Source organism: Branchiostoma floridae, chromosome 10 (genome assembly GCF_000003815.2).
Source record: "Branchiostoma floridae strain S238N-H82 chromosome 10, Bfl_VNyyK, whole genome shotgun sequence".
NCBI lineage: Eukaryota > Metazoa > Chordata > Leptocardii > Amphioxiformes > Branchiostomatidae > Branchiostoma > Branchiostoma floridae.
Genome location: NC_049988.1, coordinates 12,434,934 through 12,455,963, shown reverse-complemented (window position 1 = coordinate 12,455,963; position 21,030 = coordinate 12,434,934). Strand labels below are relative to the sequence as shown.

The following is a 21,030-nucleotide window of genomic DNA, read 5'->3' as shown; positions in this document are numbered from 1 at the left end:
CCATTAGATAGAAAGAAGGCACAGACGTCTCAATTTCGTCAATTGTCTTTGTGGAGCATTCTTCATGATAATGCTAATTACGGACACACATTTCTAGTATGGCTAAGTAATTGATAACTTTATTGCCATAAAAAAGCTTCCCTCCGGGACAAGCTTTAACATAAGCTCCCAATATTTTATTCACCTGGAGCTTCTCTTGTCAGACAACTGCGACGTATCATAGTCAGCAGAAGAAGAAGGGGAGGCCCCTTTCTGTGCCGATTGACGTCTTTCCTAAGTCAACCGCTCATAAAACGACTTTAAATTATGGGTTAAACTGCTGGACGCTCCTCCTAGACGAGCGTAGAATGCAACGGCAACATGCCTAACAGCGTGTTCAACATGGAAGCTTATCCGAGCAACCATAACGGAGCGACCGGAGCCCGTAATCTACTTACAGTTCCATTGAGATGTCGATTACCCCGACCGGCCCACGTGGCACGGCGGCTGCCGCTCCTTCTGAATATGGATGGAGCCACGAGAACAGTCTTCCACCGTTCTCGAATCTTTAGCGTCACCTGGCGCAAAGAACGTGGGGTATTACCTCAATTCTCCGAAAGGGCCAGTGCCTCAACCTCGGGCACCATGGCCATAGCGGCCGTCTGTGGCTGCGCTATCCTCCAGGTTTTTCGGCCTGGTGCGCCGATAATGCCAGCTCCGTGTAAGGCACAAGGTATGACGGCCGTCTGTATACGTAGCCTCGCCGATAACCTCCAGGTTCTACGGCATGCTTGGCCCGAATTCTTCCCGTGCATGTTGCGCCGAAAGGGCCTATTGGTCCTTCCCAGCGCCTGGCAAGCCTTGAGCGCTAAGCTCGACCGCCAGTACCGATAGTAGCCCGCCGATAGGGGCTTTTCACCCTTCCCGGTCTTACGGCCTGCTGCGACGATAGTAGCCGACCGATAGGGGCTTACCCTATCGGCGGCATGGTGCGCCGAAAGTGGTTCTTCTCGTAGTTCCACCACTTGATAATTTTCCAACAACAAAAAACTGAGTCACTACCGGATCGTACCGGAGCAAACTCGATGCGTGCACCTTGCGCGAAGCACAAAAGGAAATGATGATTGGGAAGGGGCGTCATCACGTGAGGTCCCATCATGCTTTGCTTTTCTTTTCTTTGTATGTTGTGCACCATCTAGCGATTCCCAGGAATACTGCATATTGTACTCTCCCTGAACAAGGTCGAGTCAGTGAGGTATAAGTGGTAATATTCATAGTCTTTATAAAAACAATTATCATAGTGACTTTAGATTTGGCTGTTATGACTTACCAGTGTATCCTATCTTACCCTATGGCAAAGCTTAGCTCGGGTATAGAACTCTCACCATATAATACAAAAGTACATTTTTAGATACATAGTCATTGTAGGGACAGTATTGACTTCCTTGAGTCAAGATGAATACATAATTATGCAAACTATGGTACTTGTTTCAAGTGGATGAGGGGCAAATCACAGCCAAGTAGTTATCCTCTTTAGTAGTAGACTTTACCCTTACCACAACTTAGTGGTTTATCCCTAGTGTTCCTCCTTCCAGTCAATGTCATGATCAAACTACAGATCTGAAACATGACCTCAGATCCAGGGTGTGTCCTATAATGTCCCATGCCCACATTCTATCCCTCTGGGTCAGATTTAGATGCATAACCACAAAAGCATGCTTTGTGTAGGATAACCTTCTTGGCTGCAGTTTTGTACTTGTAATCCTACTGGTGGGCACGTTCAATACCAAAAGGATATGTCATCTGTCTGCAGAGGGTACTCTTTTGTGATGTCAGGGTTTAAATGGAACAAAGACACAAAATTTCAGAACCACAATGAGAGGTGTATGGTTTTTACCCTATATGACAAAAAGAATACAATGCTATATTCTACTGAAACTCGTGTATTTTGAACAATGATCTTGACTCCATCTATCTAACATTAATGTAAACTTTGTCCCCAGTACCCTTTCACAAGCCAAGAGATTGTACAGCTGGAAAAGTAGAGATTTGAACTAGTACGGACTACAATGCATGCATTGTTGTAATCGTAACAGATTGTAAAGTTGAATCTAAAGGCTTTAAAAGTGAGAACACTTCAAAGCCCTATATGACTGACACAGCCATGAAAATGCAATGTCACCACCAGAAAGCACTTCTCATATTTACAACATCAAGGCTGGAGTTCATTTTCTATATTGACTCCGGATATTATGAGAAGGCCAGTTCGGAGTCAAGGAAAGGCAAAACATTGAAGACCACTCAATCTACAGAATTGTAGAACCCTTTCTTTGTCCTAGAGTACAATATATCTGGTATTAACGAATTTGAGTTATGTGTGTCACAGGATTCATCATTAGACAATCATTTTCATCTTGGCTGAGAGTCAGCGATATGCAATAAAGCTGATGAAATATCATATCATCCCCATATCATAGCAACAGCTCAGATGACCAACGGATGACCAGTCAATAACTAAAAATTATGCATGCCATCAGCTGTTTCCTGTAAGTTTTTGATAGCTATATCATCCAGGCCAGAAGTCAGATCACTATGTCTATTGTTGAATGTTGAAAGTCTGTTCCTCGTTTACTGCTGATATTGCAACTCTCTCTATCGTATAAATCCATGAATGTTTTTCCTATACATCTTGGAAATGGATGTTGCACATTCTTTAGACTTTAGCTCTGCCCTTAAAATGGATCATGCAAGCACTTGAACTAATGTAATTGCTACTATGGGCAGGTTCTGCATTCATCAAAACAATGAATTCACACCTACCCTATTGGCACACTTTTCACCCTCACATTACCTAGTACATGCCTGTCTCACTCCCATGTCATTACCATACCAGGCTACAGTGGAGTGACACCCCCATGTGATGGGCTGAGCATTACTTCACACTGATCTCACTTTCTAAAACAGAGCCGCCACTGGCAAAACTATATCTGGAACCCAATCTTTTATACCAAAACAGACAGAAAGTAACAAGTCTTGACTCTAAGTGAGAGTTTTAACACAATATTTTCTTACATACAGGGGAGACTTTGCACGGTCTTCTTATTAAGGCAATGAGCACGGAAACTGATAAACAGAACTGGCCAGATGGGGAGGTTATATGATACCGGTAGTTACCATAGTGATAGAGATATTCAGGAAAAAATTGCTCTAGAGGCAAATATCAAACTAATTAGTCCTTGTTGGTCAACAAACATAAGAGCTTCTTGTTTAACTTTTTTTCTAAAGATTTGGACATCCAGACAGATGTTGGCATTTATTTAGTCCCTTCGAAATTGGTAAGAAAATGGAACCTTGTTAGTGCAAGTGTTGGATCCTTTATGAGTAAAACAATAGGTACAAAATAGAAGATTGAAAATTTTGATCATATTGTTTAATTGTTATAAGGGTAACTTTATTTCTTTACAAATGTTTGGCTTCGAAATAGATATTTTCAACGCTTTGCTGGGAGTCAGCTTAACTTTAAACAAATGTAACATTGTCACTGAAAAAGGAAACACTTTGTCTACACATTGGATCATGCTAGTACCAACTTTTCACAGTAGACAAGGACACCAATTAAGACTTAAAGCATACAAGATACTGACCACATGGCAAAACAAGAAAAACTTTTGTTACACCATTTTGCTTTGTATGTTTTATGAATAGGAGACCCTTTGTTTAACTAATGTTAGCATAAACCATATTCTGTCAACACAGCGTTTCTGTCTGTAGTATGGTCCATTCAGATTAGATTATGCTACTTGGGTGGTATAAAGTGTTGCCAACATCAGTACATGCCTGTATTAGCTGTTATGGGATACAAACCAATAGCATACAATACCGTAACGAACTCAAGCAGGAAAGGGAATGGAAGACATTATCTTCTTGTACATTAGAGTAGTCTATTTATGGTAGCACTCTTATTTAGGTTTTTACCATATTTGCATTCATATTATCACAACCAAAACAATTATATTTAATATGAACAGTTGTACTCAAGAAAATGGGGGATATATCTAGCCTAATGTGATTGATATATTCAAATTTGCACTGAATGCCAATCAAATGGTTGTAACAATCATGACAATACGATGAGCAAGTTAAGTCAAATCTACTTTGATAAACCTTCTGTTTTGTTTCTTTCTGAGAAACTGTCATATTTAACATTACTGGGTTTCAGTTTCACAGGTTGTGTGTTGACATTGTTTGAGCTGTTTGTTAGTGTTTCTGTTCCCTTCTATCAATGACCCAGAAACTTGAGTAAACTCCTTACTGACAAGTACCTTCTGGTTTACAAAAGCCAAATGCTAGCCTCAGATCCAGCCTGGTATAGTACGAATCTACTCCAACCATCTCCACCTTTTCAACAGGGATAGCCTACCTCACAACAAGGCTAGGTTTCAGGCTAAAAGTGTCCACAGAAACAAAGCAGACACTTTGAATGGTAATGATAAGATGCAGAGATACTTTATCAGAGGGGATGTAGGGCATTTGTGAAGTGGGGGTGAGGAGCCAGCTAAAGTGGGGTCACAAGGTCAAAACTGAGGGTTATCTCCTAAATATTTTTGGATGCCTGGCTTTTAGAGAACCTGTAGATAATGCCCATGCTCAAGCAGGGAGAAAGCTGAGTAAAAATGGCTAGAAGTATCATAGGGGTACAATGTAGAAATCTTTGGAAATATGGAACTGCTAGAACAAATAAAGACTTACGGTTCTGGTGGAACTCAATGTGCAAATGATGATACATTGGCACACTGAATTCATAGTGCATTGGAACAAAAAGGAATGGAAGGTAGAAAAAAAACTTCTTTTAGTTTAAAGATTCATTAAGCTAACAACCTGTGATCTAACATACTGTCACCTGCTAATTTTTTTAAAGAAATTTGCTTAGTGCAAGGCCACTGACCACTTCTAGGCAGTAAACTACGCTCACTATAGCAGCAACTCCCCTCCCTAAATCAGAAACATCAAGCTTCGACAAGTTCGACTGACTCAATAGGTGAAGCAGGAATTACAAGGCTGCTTGGGAAAATTCCCTAGCCTATTCAGCTAATGATGATATAAAAAGACATGTCCTCTTACCTGTCCAGCATCTGTAGTGTAAGTCACGTGGTCATCTTGTTCTGTGTCGACTGAAGCAGGTTGCCACTGGCCCTGGTGCCACAGCTGCACCCTGCAGCCCTGTGTGGACAAAATACAAACTCTGGTCAAACAGAACGTCAACAGGATATTGCTGTGAGGTGCTGATGATGGTTTAAAGGTACTCTACAAGCAGAGGTTGGTGGGGGAAATCATGACCTTTTCCTTATATGCTGTATTTTTTGTCAGTCTCCCCACCTTGAAGAGTAGCTTAAAGGTAGTTCTTGGAAAGTAGAGGGGGTTTGGGATAGCAGATTGGGCTCATACAGGGACAAACAAGTCCACTAGCCCTATAGTCCCGGGCAAGTGAAAATGCCAATCGGGCAAGTGCATGTCCTTCCCCACTTGCCCGATCGGACAAGTTAGCTTTTCTCCATTGAGTGAGATTTTGATGTACTTGCTACTTTTCAAAGTCATGACATCAAGCATTGATTAACACAGAAAATAGAGCCAATAACAAAAATTCCATTGAAGGCCATGAATATACATATTACAAAAATGTCATTTAGATTTCGGGCAAGTGAAAAGTTGGTTCGGGCAAGTAAAGTTTTTAAGTACTTGCCCGATAGGACAAGTCAATTTTAGAAAACTTGTCCAACCCTGGCTCAGTGAGAAAGGGGTACAATGATAAACTAGGATAAAAGTTAAAACAATATTTCTTTTACAGAAGACAACATTAAATATTAGGAACTGAAACAGGAAACAAACTATTGATGATTTGGACTTGTTGAATGCAAATTAAAGTTGTTAACATTTTGACTCCATTCCAATTAGGACTAATTGGTTAATTTGAATTAGGGTTGTGGGAGCTATATAACCTGATTTTGACTGCACCCAAAACATCTTGGCAAATAACCAAGACCCTGAAGATGCATCTATACCATACAGATAACCTGGTTTCTCACTACAGAAATGGTCTGGACCACAACTGAATCTATACATCTTCAAGAAACAAGTAACAAACCAATGTTAACCCTTTAAGTTTACTCACAGTCTTCCAAGAATCAAGCTTTTAAATTAAGAAAACCCCTCTATACCCCTTTGATCAGGCCTTGTCTGAATGGGGTCTTTCAAAACCTGATATCAGAAAATAAATGCTTGGTAAACCTAGCTCAATGTTTTGCTCTGAAAACAAGCAATTAAGAGTGGCGGCACCACAAAAGCCTATAAAGCATTACAGCCTAAAAGTTCCCATATGTTCAGCTCTCAAACATCTTCCTCTTTCAGTATTTCAAAGGATTACGCTGACAGGCTGCAACAGTTTCTCACATAATAAACTACTAAGTATAAGTATAGTAAGACATAACATATTGTCTAACATTTGTTTTAACATAACGTTTAAGTTATGCTAAAACCAGGTAGGATAAACCAACATGTACTTGAGTCTTGTTCGTCATAACATGCCATTTAACCTAAAAATTTAATTGCCTTAAAATTTTGATTGGTAACATATTTCAACATGGGTGGCACAGGCACTACTTGCCAGCTAACCTTACTGTGTATGAATATCATGACAAATTCACTTTTGCCCCAGGCTATGTCAAAATATTACAAAAGCACACAGAAAGTAATTTTCTGTTTTGATAATACTACTGAACCAATATGGGTACCAGGTGACAGTATCAAAACAGATCATGGCAAGACAAAACAAGCTCAATATTGGTCTACAAAGTAGATTAAAATTTCCTGAATAGTACTTCGAATTGCCTTGGCATAGAAATCTAGCAAGTTCTTTCTCCTTTGCTATATACATGTATATCCTTTTTTTTCAATACAGCGATGAAAATAAACTGTAATATCAGGGGGAAAAGACAGCAAATAAAAATCCATATTGATGCCACTCAAGATATAGATACATAACTCAGATGCCTATCACTTTTCTTCAGTTGGAGTCTGTCTATTGATATATGACAAACCAACCAGCTTTGCTACCACACCCAAATACCATATATACAGACCAAGCAAAACTGATACATTTCTCACAAACGAATATTTCTGCTCTCCGAAATAAAAAAAACCAGTCCAAGCACTCACCAGATACCTTTCGCTGCCTTTGACACTAATCTCAAACAGAGCTTGCTGGGACTATCTTGCAGACCACTAGGGCCAGTGGAACAAGCTAGCCTTGGACCAAACCCAATAAAACCTAATTACCAGAGGGTCATACCATTCTGTTTCTTAGGGTGGCCGGTGTGGGATATCCCAATTATCATTCAAGTAACCAAAATATAAACAGCAAAACACATGCAAGGTTTTGAATGTTCAACACAGTTTATAAATACAATTGGGATGTACCATAAAATCAAGAAGAATATCAAATCCATCTCTAGAGTTGTCACTCTGTGTCATTCAAAGAGAGAATGGTAGGTCCCATTCCAAAAGCTCTTTGTGTCAAGGGAATACTAGTATACATTTTCAAAACATAACTGGCCACTTGTCCCTTCAGTCACTCCTTACCCAGGCCTGATATTCCATACTGGGAGAGACATCACATGCAAAGGTCGACGACCCCAGCTGTGTGGGATGTTAGACATTTGGCTGATGTCTGGAAGAGCCATCAGCTGGATTTGTGTTTGTGTTGTCATGGGAACCAGATATGATATCTGCATTTGTGGGAATAATTTTTTTCTTCCACAGTAGACATATAACAGTAAGAATTATAGGTTTCTGTAGAATACTGGTACCATTATCATAATAACTACACTATAGTAAATTGTATCAAACTTCCTTATCTTTGTATAACTATAACGACCTTATTGTAGTTCAAGAAAAGGTATTACAAGTTAGAATATGATAAAATGCTATTCATCTTACTTACAAAGCAGAGTTCTAAGGTAAAAGTTTGATTTCACCAGTGCTGATGGATTAAGGCAACAAGTCACAGGCCAAAATGTTTGGAATGCTTTATCTAAAAAAGATTTTTGGCATGACTGATGCTTTAGGGTAAGATAGTCAAAATAGATACACTTTACTTATACTGATGACTTTGTAATTATGTTTTATGAGCTATATGTATATGTACAAGACGGAACTGTTGAGGTACCATAAGATATGCCAAACGTTTTCGGTTTAACAGAGGTACAATTTACCGGTAGCAATCTGCTGGAAACGAGGGCTCCCATATATATGTATGTCCCTATTTAGTAAATGTGAATAGCCCCAAACTGCCCTATTATACAAATCCCACATGATGTTTACTCAATTTGTGGCAACCCCACAGACTTTAATCCTACAACAAAAGGAAAGTGACCTCTCACATTAAACACGTCTACACAAGACTCACACCTGATTGCAAAACTTCTAAAACATTTCTTGAACTTGGCTGAGCCGAGTTCCATGTCCTCGACTTACCATAATACTCTGTGCCGCCATGTGGATTGCAGACTTGACCTAGGCTGTCCCAAAAGGACCTTGCACCACAGTATTGTACGGTCCTCTCTTTTGATGTGAGAGTTTAACTTCCTACAGGGATATGTGAGGAGAGGCGAGGTTGTCTGGGGGTCTTCCTGACAGTGTTCTGGGGGAAGTAGTGATTCACTGGACACACCTTGGGAATGGGCTCAGGAATTTCCCCCCAAGAAAACCACCAAGGTGATGGTCTGATTAACATCACTGCACTGTTTCTGATCTCTCTATATTCAGTTCCTATTTGGTAAATACTGTAGTATGTGTAGTTTCATTGAAAGGATGATGTAGTAGATTATATTTGTTGCAACAGGAAACACAAAGATTTTCTTGCCCTGTACAAACCGAAATGCTATGAAAACAGCTACCAAAATCATGGTAGGCACTTCCTGCAGCGGGTTGATTCAGGGTCACAGATACCATTCATTGTTTGTCTATTGTCTTTGCCAGCAATGTTTACCTTGGCTATTCCACAAAGGACAGGTCTATTTCAGAGTATGTTAAGTGAGATAAAGAGTAAAGGAAGTAAGAAAGACCTGATCTCATTCGTTAATCAAAAAATGACATAATACAGTATTTTCAAGAGTCTGACTGCCAGGGATTCAAAAACATTTGGCTGTACAGTTGTTCTTTTCCTTCTTTCTCTTTCTCAAAATGAATACCATAACAAAATAACATAACTTGAGTCATCCTGATCATTTTTTTCACTGAAAATTACAGGTATCATCACTCAGCCTATTTCTACAGGTGGTTTTCTGTGACATTATCATTTCCTGTGCTGGACTGTGGAGCAAAATGGAATGAGTCATTTGTGTACCCACATAAAAATCAATTCAAACTGCAAACCGTTATGACCTAATGTCAACTGCCATCCCCACACTTCTGTTTCAAAAGCAATCTGCCCATCTTACAATACATGTTGTATATTTAGACACTTATGCAAAATTAACAAAATGTGGCAAAAACCATTTTGAAAAAAACAGGCAGGGATGCATTAAGATAAACAGCAATATATGCAATATCAGAACTACTGATAGGAAAATATTGACATCGTTGAGCAATTCTCAAGGTACCCATTCTATAACAGGAGGGCCCTGGGGAGAGGGGAAATTGGAAATGTTTTGGTAGATTAGTCCGGAATTGTGGGGGGATTGTGCATAATGACAGGAAATGACACAGATAAGGGGACAACAGTCCACTGTCAGAAAATCACACACCTGTTGAAGAGTAAGGGCTGAATCACAGTCATCTAGTATTCAGATTCCAGCAAAGTCAGGGAGAAGACATGAAATATCTATTTCTTCTACATATGATTTATGAATTTGGATATTTCAGACTAGACTAATAATAAAACATTTAGCAGAAAAGCTACTTACTATATCCCTATTAATCCTCTTTTGTGGATTAATAGAGATATAGATTGTGGATTAAAACAAAGCAGCTTTATATCTATATCATTGTTCCGATACAATTTAATCTCTACAACACTGGACAAAAACGGAGATATACTTCCGGATGTTTTTGTCCAGTTGTAGAGATTGAATTGTATTTGAATATTGTTTACCTGGATGTCTAACCTTTATGAACAAGTCTACATCATTGGTCTACCTCTTTCCAATGCCAATTTTAACATTTGGTAGGTCTTACAGATGTTATCCTATATGTTTGGGGTTTGTGGGATTCATGTGTTCCTGTGAGTACATCACCATTGACATTGCCACTTTACTTGCTTACAGTTTGGCTTTGTTCCCAGGAAGAGGATGACTCAAGAGACAGCTGACCCAGACAATTGTATAAGTCAGCTATAAATCTCCAGTCACGACTTTTCCAGTTGGGTTGTCATATGGAACAGCCTAGCCTGGATACCAGACCCCAGCCCGATCTCAAAAATATCAGTGTTCCAGCCAGTTTGAATTTTTTCTCCATTTCCTGGATTTTGAATGGAAATCCTGTTAATGTTGAGAGCTCGATGATCCTAGGGGGTCCAGGGGTATGCTATAAGGGAAAATTTTAAAATCTAGACCCTCTGAAAAGCTAATTCCTTTATTTTGAGGGGAAGTTTTGCTGGTAGACTCATCTTTGTTCAATTAGAATTTTTACAAGCCAATGCAATGGATGGAATGGGCAAAATTTTTGTCCATCCCCAGCAGCAAAATTCCATCAAAGGACGGAAGGACGGATGCTGGCTAGAACTCTGAAAAATCGCTAGATATTTTTTGAGATCAGGCTGGGGTCTGGAATCCAGGCTAGCAACTGCCTGGCATCATGACAAATGCAAGCTGATGTTTTGGCAAAAGATCAAGAAATGATTTGACTGTGACCTTTGATTGTAACCAAGGACCAAGGATCTCATCAAGGCAGGTGAACTTTTCAATGAGGTTCAATTACAGGCGATTATGGGGGTCTGAATGGGGTTTGAGGGTACACAGGGGTTTTAGAATAGACATTATACAGAATTTTCATGAAAAACTCATTATGAAATATGCCACTAAAAGCATTCTATGCCCAAAATAAAGACACACATGCAGATATGCAGACTCTCTGCAATAACTTGTTATTGTGATAACATCATCAAGCAAGATTTTCATTTATGATGACTGTTCACACAACACACAGCACAACTACCAGTATATTATGTAATGTTAAACTTACCAGTCAGTGGTCACTCATCAGATTCTGCTGTATCCAAGCAGCATGAACAAAATAACAACAGTTTTCATTTGGAAATTTTGGCAAAACTGTGTGTCTATTACATGCATTATTTAACCCTACCATAAAACGACAGCCATAATCATATCAAAGAAAACTTTGTACATGTGTAAGAATGTGAATACTAGTACTAAAATTGTATCAATGTGACCTTATCACTATAAGGTGTCAACATATTGTTACTATAAATATCTCTCAAGATTATAGAGTTACTCAGTTGCAGTCTTATCAATAATGTCAGATCCTAGCTTCGATACGTGCGTAGTGTACAGATATTCGAAAAAGATAATATTGTATGATATCAAGAATTAACTGTAAACTTTACTCTATTACTACATATGAGATATTTGAAACATGACTTTTTCTTTCTATTCCTAGAATATTTACGGCATAAACCTTTTACTTCTTGATTTCTTACAGTACATTTGTGGCTCTTACGGGGGTGCCAACATTTACGACCACTGCTTCCAAGAAGGTATGAAATATTCAAGCATCTGGCCAATACTAACAAAGTAACTACTTAAGGAAAGCTGATTTTCATTGATTTGTGTTTCTAGTGGCAAGCATTGCCACCCCCGCAAGTCATAAACTGCCACACATAACCAATGCATATATATGCATGGAATCCATGGATGCCATAAACACTTGTAAGCATATCATAGTATACAACAACTTATTGACATACTAAATTAAGCCTAACATAGTCTGTTTTTCTGGTAGAGGACATTATGGAAAGCCAAAATGAAGGCAATCTATCCAAAATGCATGACCTAATAAGTAAAAGGATCTGCATAATTTTCACACTACTTATATTTTTTTGATATTCCAATGACTTGTTTGATCTAATATTTTGATTTGTAACAAACAGGTCTACATGCCACTCCTTTTACTTGAACTTTTGATACTTTATATAAGTGTAAATTGGAAGATAGAAACAGAGAAAAGACAAAATAACCCCTATGTCTATGAAGACCAGAAGCTAGAACAGAAAACAAACAGGTCTGGAGGAGGGAGTGATGGTGCTAATTATCTGGCCCCTCCCTCCAGATGACTGCACCAATTTGTAATCTAGATGTCCTGACAGGGAACAGATGGTCTCAAGGGATCATGGGACTGGCACTAAGGGATTATGGGATTGGGAGCTGATGGACCATGAATATGTGATGCAAGAAACTGAAATATTGATGTTGTTTATGTTTATATCCTTGATCAAGTTAATGTTCAGTGTATAAATGATACTCTGTACCAAATGACATTGTTTAAATGCATGATACCCTCTATATATCTGAATTACAATTGAGAACTTGAATGAGCTACAGTAAAAAAAGCTGGACTGGACACATCATATTTTAATTTACCAATGAAAACTCTTCAAGTTCTGTCCAGAGAACATATCAAACAGAACTATTGTTCATGCTACATGTACAACATGATGAAAGAACATCTACTGATACAGTGATTGACAGGTTTTTATGTTGAACTGTTTCCAGGTAGGAAAGCTGAGGAAGTTGTCAGTGCCAGACAGTCTACAACTATACAAGCCTCTGCCTAGTCTTTGTGCTGAAGGGAGCAAAGTACCAGACTCTACTGCAGTCTGTCAGTCCACACATGCAGATTTCTGTACAATGTTATCACATGGTTCCAACTTCCACACCAACCTTATCTTGAATAGGTAATCTGGAAAACATTGACGAGGCAGTTGTAGACAGTATCTTCTTAGTTTTTTATTTATTTTATTGAAAATTGCAATGAATTTGACCAACACTCATACTACAGATATCACCTGTAATACTTGACTAGTTTAGAGTCCAGCCTTGTTAGCTTGATAGCCAGTAAAGTAGCAACCATCAGGAGTACACTGAAGCTAACAAGTCTGGACTCTAGGCTAATACTTGACACCTTGGCAAGGTCACTTTTTCTATATATCTAAAACACTGTAGAGCATCTATCAACCCCCTTTTAATGACCTTTAAATGAAATCCCTAAAACACAGATCCCTGGTGGCCCATGTTCCTGTCCAAGCCTTGATCAGGCCTCCTGGAGAGGCTCTTGGGGTTGGAACAGAGGCCCGAGGCTATGTCCTCAGTAGTACCACTAGTCTCTACCTGACTGACAAGGCTGGCCAATATACGAGGGTGAGTCAGAAAGTAATGCAAGTGGTTTCATAACAGAGTCGTTCTTTGATCGAATGAGTTGAAATTTGGCACAAAGGTTAAGACATATCTTCTCTTGAGATTGAAATATCAAAATTTGTTGCTCATTATTTTATGAGTGACTGAGCTGCTTTCAAGGTGACCACACCCTTGGTATCCCGTCAGAAGAAAAGAGAGGTCCAATTAACGTACAATCAAGAATATCCCTAAACCAATGTTTGCCATTGTAGGAGACTAAGCCTGCACATGTAATAAGCTGCATTGCTCTATAAGCCAGATGCTTAATTTTAACTCTGAAATCTGAGCAGTTTTTCTTTTTTCGTTGCTGGTGTAGAGTGAGGTATACGTGGTCTTCAGGCTCATGAGATCTGCGGTGTTATTATTAAAACTTTCCGTAGCCTTCTTTTCCATTAACAAAGAGAAATGAAACTCAGCGCCCTTTTTGGCCTTTAAACAGTTAATAACTGTGTAAAGTTTCGTTTCTTTTGGTTAATGGAAAAGTAGTCTTTTAACCAACAACTCACGAATTCGTGTATAAATCCAACAGCTCTATAACACAACTTACTGCATCCTAGCAGCTGTAAATAAAGCACCATTACGAGTTTAGAGATGAAAATTGGCACGCAATCTATAGAGACATTTGGTATCATACATGGGTAATTTCAACTTCCTACAGTGATTTTTAGTGGGTCAGATTTAGAGGAATCGCTAGTCTGACAAGGTACTAAGGGTGTGTTCATCTTGAAATCAACTCAGTTTCTCATAAAATAATAAAGACCAGATTTAAAACATTCAATCTCAACAGGACATATATCGCTACTTTTGTGCCAAATTTCAACTCAATTGATAATAAAACGAGTCTGTTATGAAACCACTTGCATTACTTTCTGACTCACCCTCGTACCATAGGGAGAATGATTTTCCAGGGAAGTTTTGCTACCAGAGGTGTTGGTCAGCCAAAGGCGAAACATGCATCTAAGCGTGCACACTGACTCCCCTAGCCAATTTCCCGAGTTTTTTTGTGAAATATTCTACAATCCCACACCCCCCTAGGAGGGCCTGGTGGAGGCTACCGGTACCTCATTACCCTGATGGCCAGACTTTGATGCTCAGGTTTCAGTGAGACTGCCACAGCTGCAGCTGATTGAATGTGGACTGTCCCTGTGGTTTACTGTTTCCAACAACAGGTGGAAAGGAGAGAGTAATCAAAACTGGCTTTTGTGATTTCATTTTTCATTAGACAAAAGATCCTTAGTATATCACTGTGAGAGTGTTGGGCTTTGTTATTCTCAGTAATTTTTTGGGCGGTGCTTCCAAGTTAAATCTTCACAAGATTTTGTGTCTATCAAGGTTTTTGTGCTTTTTTTTTGTCCACAGAAGTAGAAAACTTTATTTTGTTATTTCATATCAGATCCTTTCTGAACCTGATATTACCCTTACGAGTGCATCATGCATAAGAACAGGTACATATCATATTTTACAGTATAGGACCTGGCATGATACAAACAATACAGTAACCTTAAAACATGACCAGTTCAGAAAAATGGATCACGAAAATGTCTAGAAATTATATGGCCTACATATTTTTTGTTCATAAAAAAATGTTCAAGAAAGAAAAGTAAACAATTTTGACGGGTATGAATTTCCAACCATACAATACAAAATATTTGACAGAAAACAAGATAGGCGTCATTGATACAAGATCAATTGTTTTAGAGTGCACAGTCGATATTAGTTTTTCCATTATAGAGCTGCAGCTGATAAGATGGATGAATAAATAATGGCAGGATGATATATGACCTGTGTTGTAATTTGATAATGTTGAAGCAGTGGAACACTGTCATCATAAGTGGTAATACTCCCCTTGCTAGAAGGAGGTTGGGTCAATTAGGATGCTATACTTTCCTTAAGACTCAGTTTACAAGTTGGAATATGTCTCAATTCTGGACCAGTTTTGGAATTGATGGTTGTGCATAAGAATTCTCATATATCCTATATTCTACCAACCTGATGAAATTATTTTCGGCAGTTTTGGAATTACAATTGCCCAATTACTAGCCTCTACCAGGCTCCACAGGTCCTAGGACTAATAGTAGAAATTGGCCACATTAGACAGAAAACAAACCAGAGCATGGCCGAGTAGTACAGTTTGTGACCTGCTCTGGCATGTTTTCTGTCTCATTGGGCCAATTTCTACTATTTTCCAGCGACTTGTGCAGCCTGGTAGAGGCTACTATCATTACCTTTAAAATTACACAAACATTGTAAAAATACCTTTTCACAATGTGAAATTCACATGTGTGGACACTATCACATGAGACAAGCTTCAAATTTCAATTCAAAGAAAATCTTTGACCTTCTCCCTGTTGCCATACCCTGTACTAATTTGAGGTCAACAGGCCACCTTAGCTGGTAGAGGGTTAAAACTAGGATCAAAGTTGTTGCTACAACAGAAACACATGGGCTACTGAGACAAGCCAGGGAAGCCGTACTTCCTACCAAACCAAACACATACTACACATTGTCATCAGTCAACCTGTACTACAGGAAGTCATGCCTGCTGGGCTATGGCTGATCTAGTGCTACATACATAAAAGTGTAAGAACCAGTGTAACAGACCAGAACATAGTGAGGCATATACCCAAGGTATACTGTAACTGTGGTCAGGAGTTTATACAACCAGTCTATACCAGCAGTAGTATTATACTGGCAGAAATCTATAACGTTACCTGGTGCATCATTATACAAAAACAGACCTGGTGGCTATTGTGTTTGAATGAATATGAAGGGTTTATACAAATGTATACTAATAGCTTTGAAGGAGTCTGTTTTGGAAAAACAAGCTGTAATCGTTCAACAAAGTAAAGGAAACAACTTCAAAGTGGACACAGTCCAGCTGATGTGTGTGATACAGCCTGATCCTGTCATGCTGGCCTGTTTCTGTCACTTCTATCTCACAGCAACTTCTCATGGTCATCCTTATCTTGTTAAAACACTGTCATAGTGATAAACTATCAAGGAAAGAGAAACACACACATAGATCTGATGTTAAGTGAAATAAACAATTTGTATCAAACATCAAAGGAGTGGAATGTCTTGTCTGACATATCTAAACCACACCCACAAAATGTTTCAGTATAACAAGGAGCCTTATAAAAGCTCCTTGAGTATGCACATCAATTAAAATGCTATCTATTGGTATCATTACAGGTTTCTGTTGCTTGATAACACTGGGAACATTTTTTTCTTGGAAAGAACATATTTTTTAGATTTAGATGTTTCAATATGTTCTTTGGTTTACTAAAAGGACATGGTATAAGGACACTCAGTCACTGTATGGCCAAATTGTAACAAAGTTGCTTACTCTACAAAAACAGCATGACATCATTTATTGACAAACCTTGTTGACAATGACACAACTAAGTACATACAACTACCAACCGTAATTGTTGTGGAACCTGACGCTACCTCGAAATAGACGCATGACATCACCTGTGCAGCACAGGTGTGTAAATACCAGGTGAAAAACATTCTCACCTTCCAAACATGTCACTGACTTGACCTTTGTCACCCCACAACATAACCCCGATTACCCAACTCAGATAACAAGTCGATGTGATCATGATACATTATACAAACACAGCTACCTGTTGAAAAACAATTTATCTTTTCACCTGTTTAGGTAGAAGGTTATGGCCCTTAGGGGGGTGATCAGCTAAATACCATGATCTCATTGCTGTTAGACAATATCTTTCCGATAGGGTACAGGTACCTCACCTGACAAAAATGCAGGAGAGCAATTATGTAGAATGTTTTGTGTTTTCTAAGGAAGTTTGCTACACTGTGCATGCATTTCAGAAATGCAAAATTTGCAGATGAAACAGTTTATGTTTTGTTAGTTATGCAACTGTGATAGAAGATTTAACATCTATTATCATAATACCGGTACGTTTACGACGATTTCTCTAGCCATACTGATTTGACACATTGTCAACGCATCATTTTCTCCAGTTACATGTTGCTGTTATAGGTTACCCTTGCCACTTCTTCTGTGTAACTTTTCTGCCACTCTTGTCCTGCTAAAAGCGTAATATTGTAATTGTAACACGCCGCGAAATTACACGGCGAACGGGCGCGTGGTTGGGAGGGGGTAAAAAATACCGGTAGGAAGAAACACGGCACAATTAACTGCCGCTATGTACATTTATACATCCTCTGATGTTCCTTCCTTTTCTGTCAGTAAATGCATAAAACATAAACCTGCATGAGCATACAAAATGTCATGAGAAAACGGACGTATACTGTCAAGAATTTTCATTTAACTTCTGTCCGTCACAACCGCTATGACGTAACACTTCACTGCTAGCGTAGATATAAAAATGGCGGGAAAATGGCTGCGTACGTTCAATTTTGCCCATTCAGTCATAGATCCGGGCTATTATGCAACGGTTCTTCACACTTTTACATGAGTTGTTGGTCACCAACATAAATTCAAGATTGTTGTTGAATCATGTTTGTCTTGTGCCGTGAGCATGTGTAATTATGATCTATAAATTTGGCAATGAATGTGACAGTGTGTTCGTCCCACGACGAGCTGCCTACCCCGAAAAAGATACTGAAAACTTTTGGCCTTGTTGTCTTCGAATGCATTGTTATCGATGCTTTGTAAATGATGTATTGGACACCTAGATGTCTGAAGTGTGCACAGCTCAGAAATAACTATTGTTGCATGTGTAGATCTCTTTAAGTTCCAGTATTTTGAATCTACCGGTATAAGTCTTACTACCGGTATTATGCCAATGCATGTTACACTTGAAGTTAAAAGATGACATATCAATTCATGCTATGATATCAGTGTCAGAAGCAAAAGTAATTTTTAGACTTTAAGATACAAAATACTAGTATACAACTTACGTGTACAAAGAAATAACAAGTATTGCTCCATAAATTGTTTGTGTAATCTAAGTAGTATGAAGACAGGCACAAGAAGTCTCATGCAATGACTTAAGTGAAATTGCTCCATGAGAAGTTTCATGCAGTGTGAGGTGTCTAATAGCGATAGCTCATCAGGTTCCAGCAAATGCAAATATTTTCTATGTACACAACTTGCTTGGTTAAGGCTGATCCGATGGCAGCGACTATCACGTTTTATGTAAACTAAGAAGGATGGTGTGCAAGCAGAGAATAATTATAAAGCAACCAGTGCAGCAGATAGAAATTGACTTGTCCCAATGTGAATGTGATATCACTGTTTAACTTTGACACTGACAGCAGTTTCTTATGTCTGTTAAATGTTACAGTCTTAGCACACAAAGTCCACCAGCTCTTTTGGTGCCTTCCTGTATGAAGAATAAGCTATGATACTTGACAGCATTGCATTTTAGTGTGATGTCCAAATAGGGGACCATAAAGGCTTGTCTATTTCCATGATTGGTTGTACCATATATGTTTTTAGTAAGTATTTTCAGATTTATATAACGTTGGTTCTTTAACTACACACTACATTGCTATCACTGCAGATAACGTTATAAAGTTACAGTTACATTGACAAAGTACACGTAGGTAACTAGTAACCAAATACATTCTACATGAAGCATGTTACATGTATCAATTCTGTCCTAGTAAGTGTGCATCAGCATTTGAAAACTTAATCAATACTTGCAAAACCCCTCTCCGAACAAAAGATTGTAAATCAACATAATAAAAGTTATGTGTTAAACACAACAATTACAATGATTGTCTGTGTTCTGTTTCTCACACCTCCATTCAACAGGAGTCCTGTTTGCATTCTTTTTTTGCTACATTGTTGGAATGCTTCTAAATCCACCATGAAAATTATGCTGCATGTAATTAATCCCAAAAGGTGCGAAGATGCTTTCTCATTCAAAACCTACATGGAAGAAATCCTACACCCTTGCCCCCCTCCCCATGAAAAGTTGTAAGACTACCTTTCAACCCGTCTTTCATAGTCTGTGAAACATTCTTACGGCAAATTCCGAAATAAATCCCAAATTCAGACACTCTTAATGCCTAATCACAAAGATTGCGGAGTAAAATAGGCACATTTTCTGCCAAGAAAAATTTGAACTCCGCGCGAGACAAAGCAAATGTTGACATAGTGTATCGACCGAAAACGGCGCGACTTGAAGTTCAGTAACGGCCACTGTGAAATGCTGGTAACAATATTCCCTCCTTTTCACAGCCACAGCTAGATCTAGTCCACATTATGTCGAGAGGTCAGAGAAGTGAGAATACCACACAAGGAACACTGCCTGGAGGCATGGATAGTTTCTCACGCACGCCGAGAAAGAACGTTAATTACACCAAACACCACACCACAACAAAACAGTCTACACGAAATCATACTCTCGAAAGAATTGCACTAAATTCACGACAGACTTTCGATTTGCAGGGCATAGTCTCATGTATCTAAGGTATGGCATCCATTCATGTAAAAATCATACTTCCTTCTTCCGGTTGTAAGACAAGTCATGGTCAAGAACAGGACAAAAACTTCGGCTGGACAAAAACCGGAAGAACTCGACTTGCATGCAGCATGCCGACACTTTCCCACGCTGTGGTTAAACTAGGCGAATAATAGGAAATTGTTGTACTCACAGGTTTCAAAACTTCCATGTTGCAGTCTCTGGAAGGCGAGGGACCGATCTAACCCTGTACCATCGCCTTACAAGTCCGATGAGTAAGTTGTGGCCTGAGTCTGCTTGGAAAAAGCCCACAAGTTGACTCACAGCTGCATATGCAAATGAGCGAAAAATGACATCATAGGTCATAGGGCAACATTGACGGGTGCCCTCGTTACCATGACAACGCTTAGCATGAGGAAATGTTCAAATATCATCCAGTTTCTGGATACAATGATAATGTTTTCACGTTAATTGGATTATAAGGCATTGGGTCGTGTAGCGAATGAAAGTAAAATAGCTCTGTGTTTTTGAAATCCGCGCTTGGACAGATGTTGGAAATTGACTCCATGCCCATATAAGGAGGTGGTCCCAGGAAGTGACGCTCTCCTCACAATGCGCGCGTGGGTGAAGTCATTGAGGACTATTCTTGGAGTAGTTGGCCAACTGCCCAAACAAATTATGCTGATTAGAAGGGTTTCTTTGTGGTGGATGGTTGTAAACAACGCGAAGGGGCTGTTTGCGGAATTATTCATCGTTTTTTCCCTTCAAAATACGACTAGCTACAGGTGGTAAAAGTTGCACTGCGCTGGCAAACGAAATATTTGGATGACTCATACTTTGGACAACTTTTGCATTTCATGATATGATCTTTTATGGAGAATCGAAATTGCACGACAATACGATAAATTAAGTAAAACAAAAAGAGCCAACAATTGTAAAAAAATGATCAACTTAGTGGGAAAGTTAATCAATTTATGAGGCACATAAACAGGTGTTTGAGATGCAATACCTATCAAGCAGGTTATATCTTTGTACCTATCAGTGATCCTCAAATATTTATGTAAAATAAAGAAATTGGTGTCCCAATATCTAACATTAAGTAGCAGAGATCCGCACTCGAACAGAACCAAAGTTAGTGCTACCAACCCTTCAAGCTCTTGCTTGACTTTCGGAATGCGTTT

At 38.9% G+C, this 21,030-nt stretch overlaps 1 protein-coding gene across 12 annotated transcripts in view; it reads right to left on the bottom strand.

Moving 5' to 3' along the window:
* The window catches only part of LOC118424587 (unconventional myosin-X-like), an 85,170-nt gene extending 64,959 nt beyond the window's left edge, over positions 1-20,211 (bottom strand). For 10 of the 12 annotated variants that reach the window (XM_035833213.1, XM_035833220.1, XM_035833219.1 and 7 more), the window contains exons 1-2: positions 19,680-19,721; positions 5,101-5,199 (exon numbers count right to left, since the gene is read on the bottom strand). In XM_035833213.1, the coding sequence (XP_035689106.1) occupies positions 5,101-5,199; positions 19,680-19,706 (126 nt within the window). In that variant the 5' untranslated portion in view covers positions 19,707-19,721. Of the gene's footprint in view, positions 1-5,100; positions 5,200-7,191; positions 7,211-19,679; positions 19,722-20,042 lie in introns of those variants that run through there. The other 2 variants (XM_035833216.1, XM_035833224.1) reach the window with 2 other exon arrangements.
* Positions 20,212-21,030: the final 819 nt, after the last annotated feature.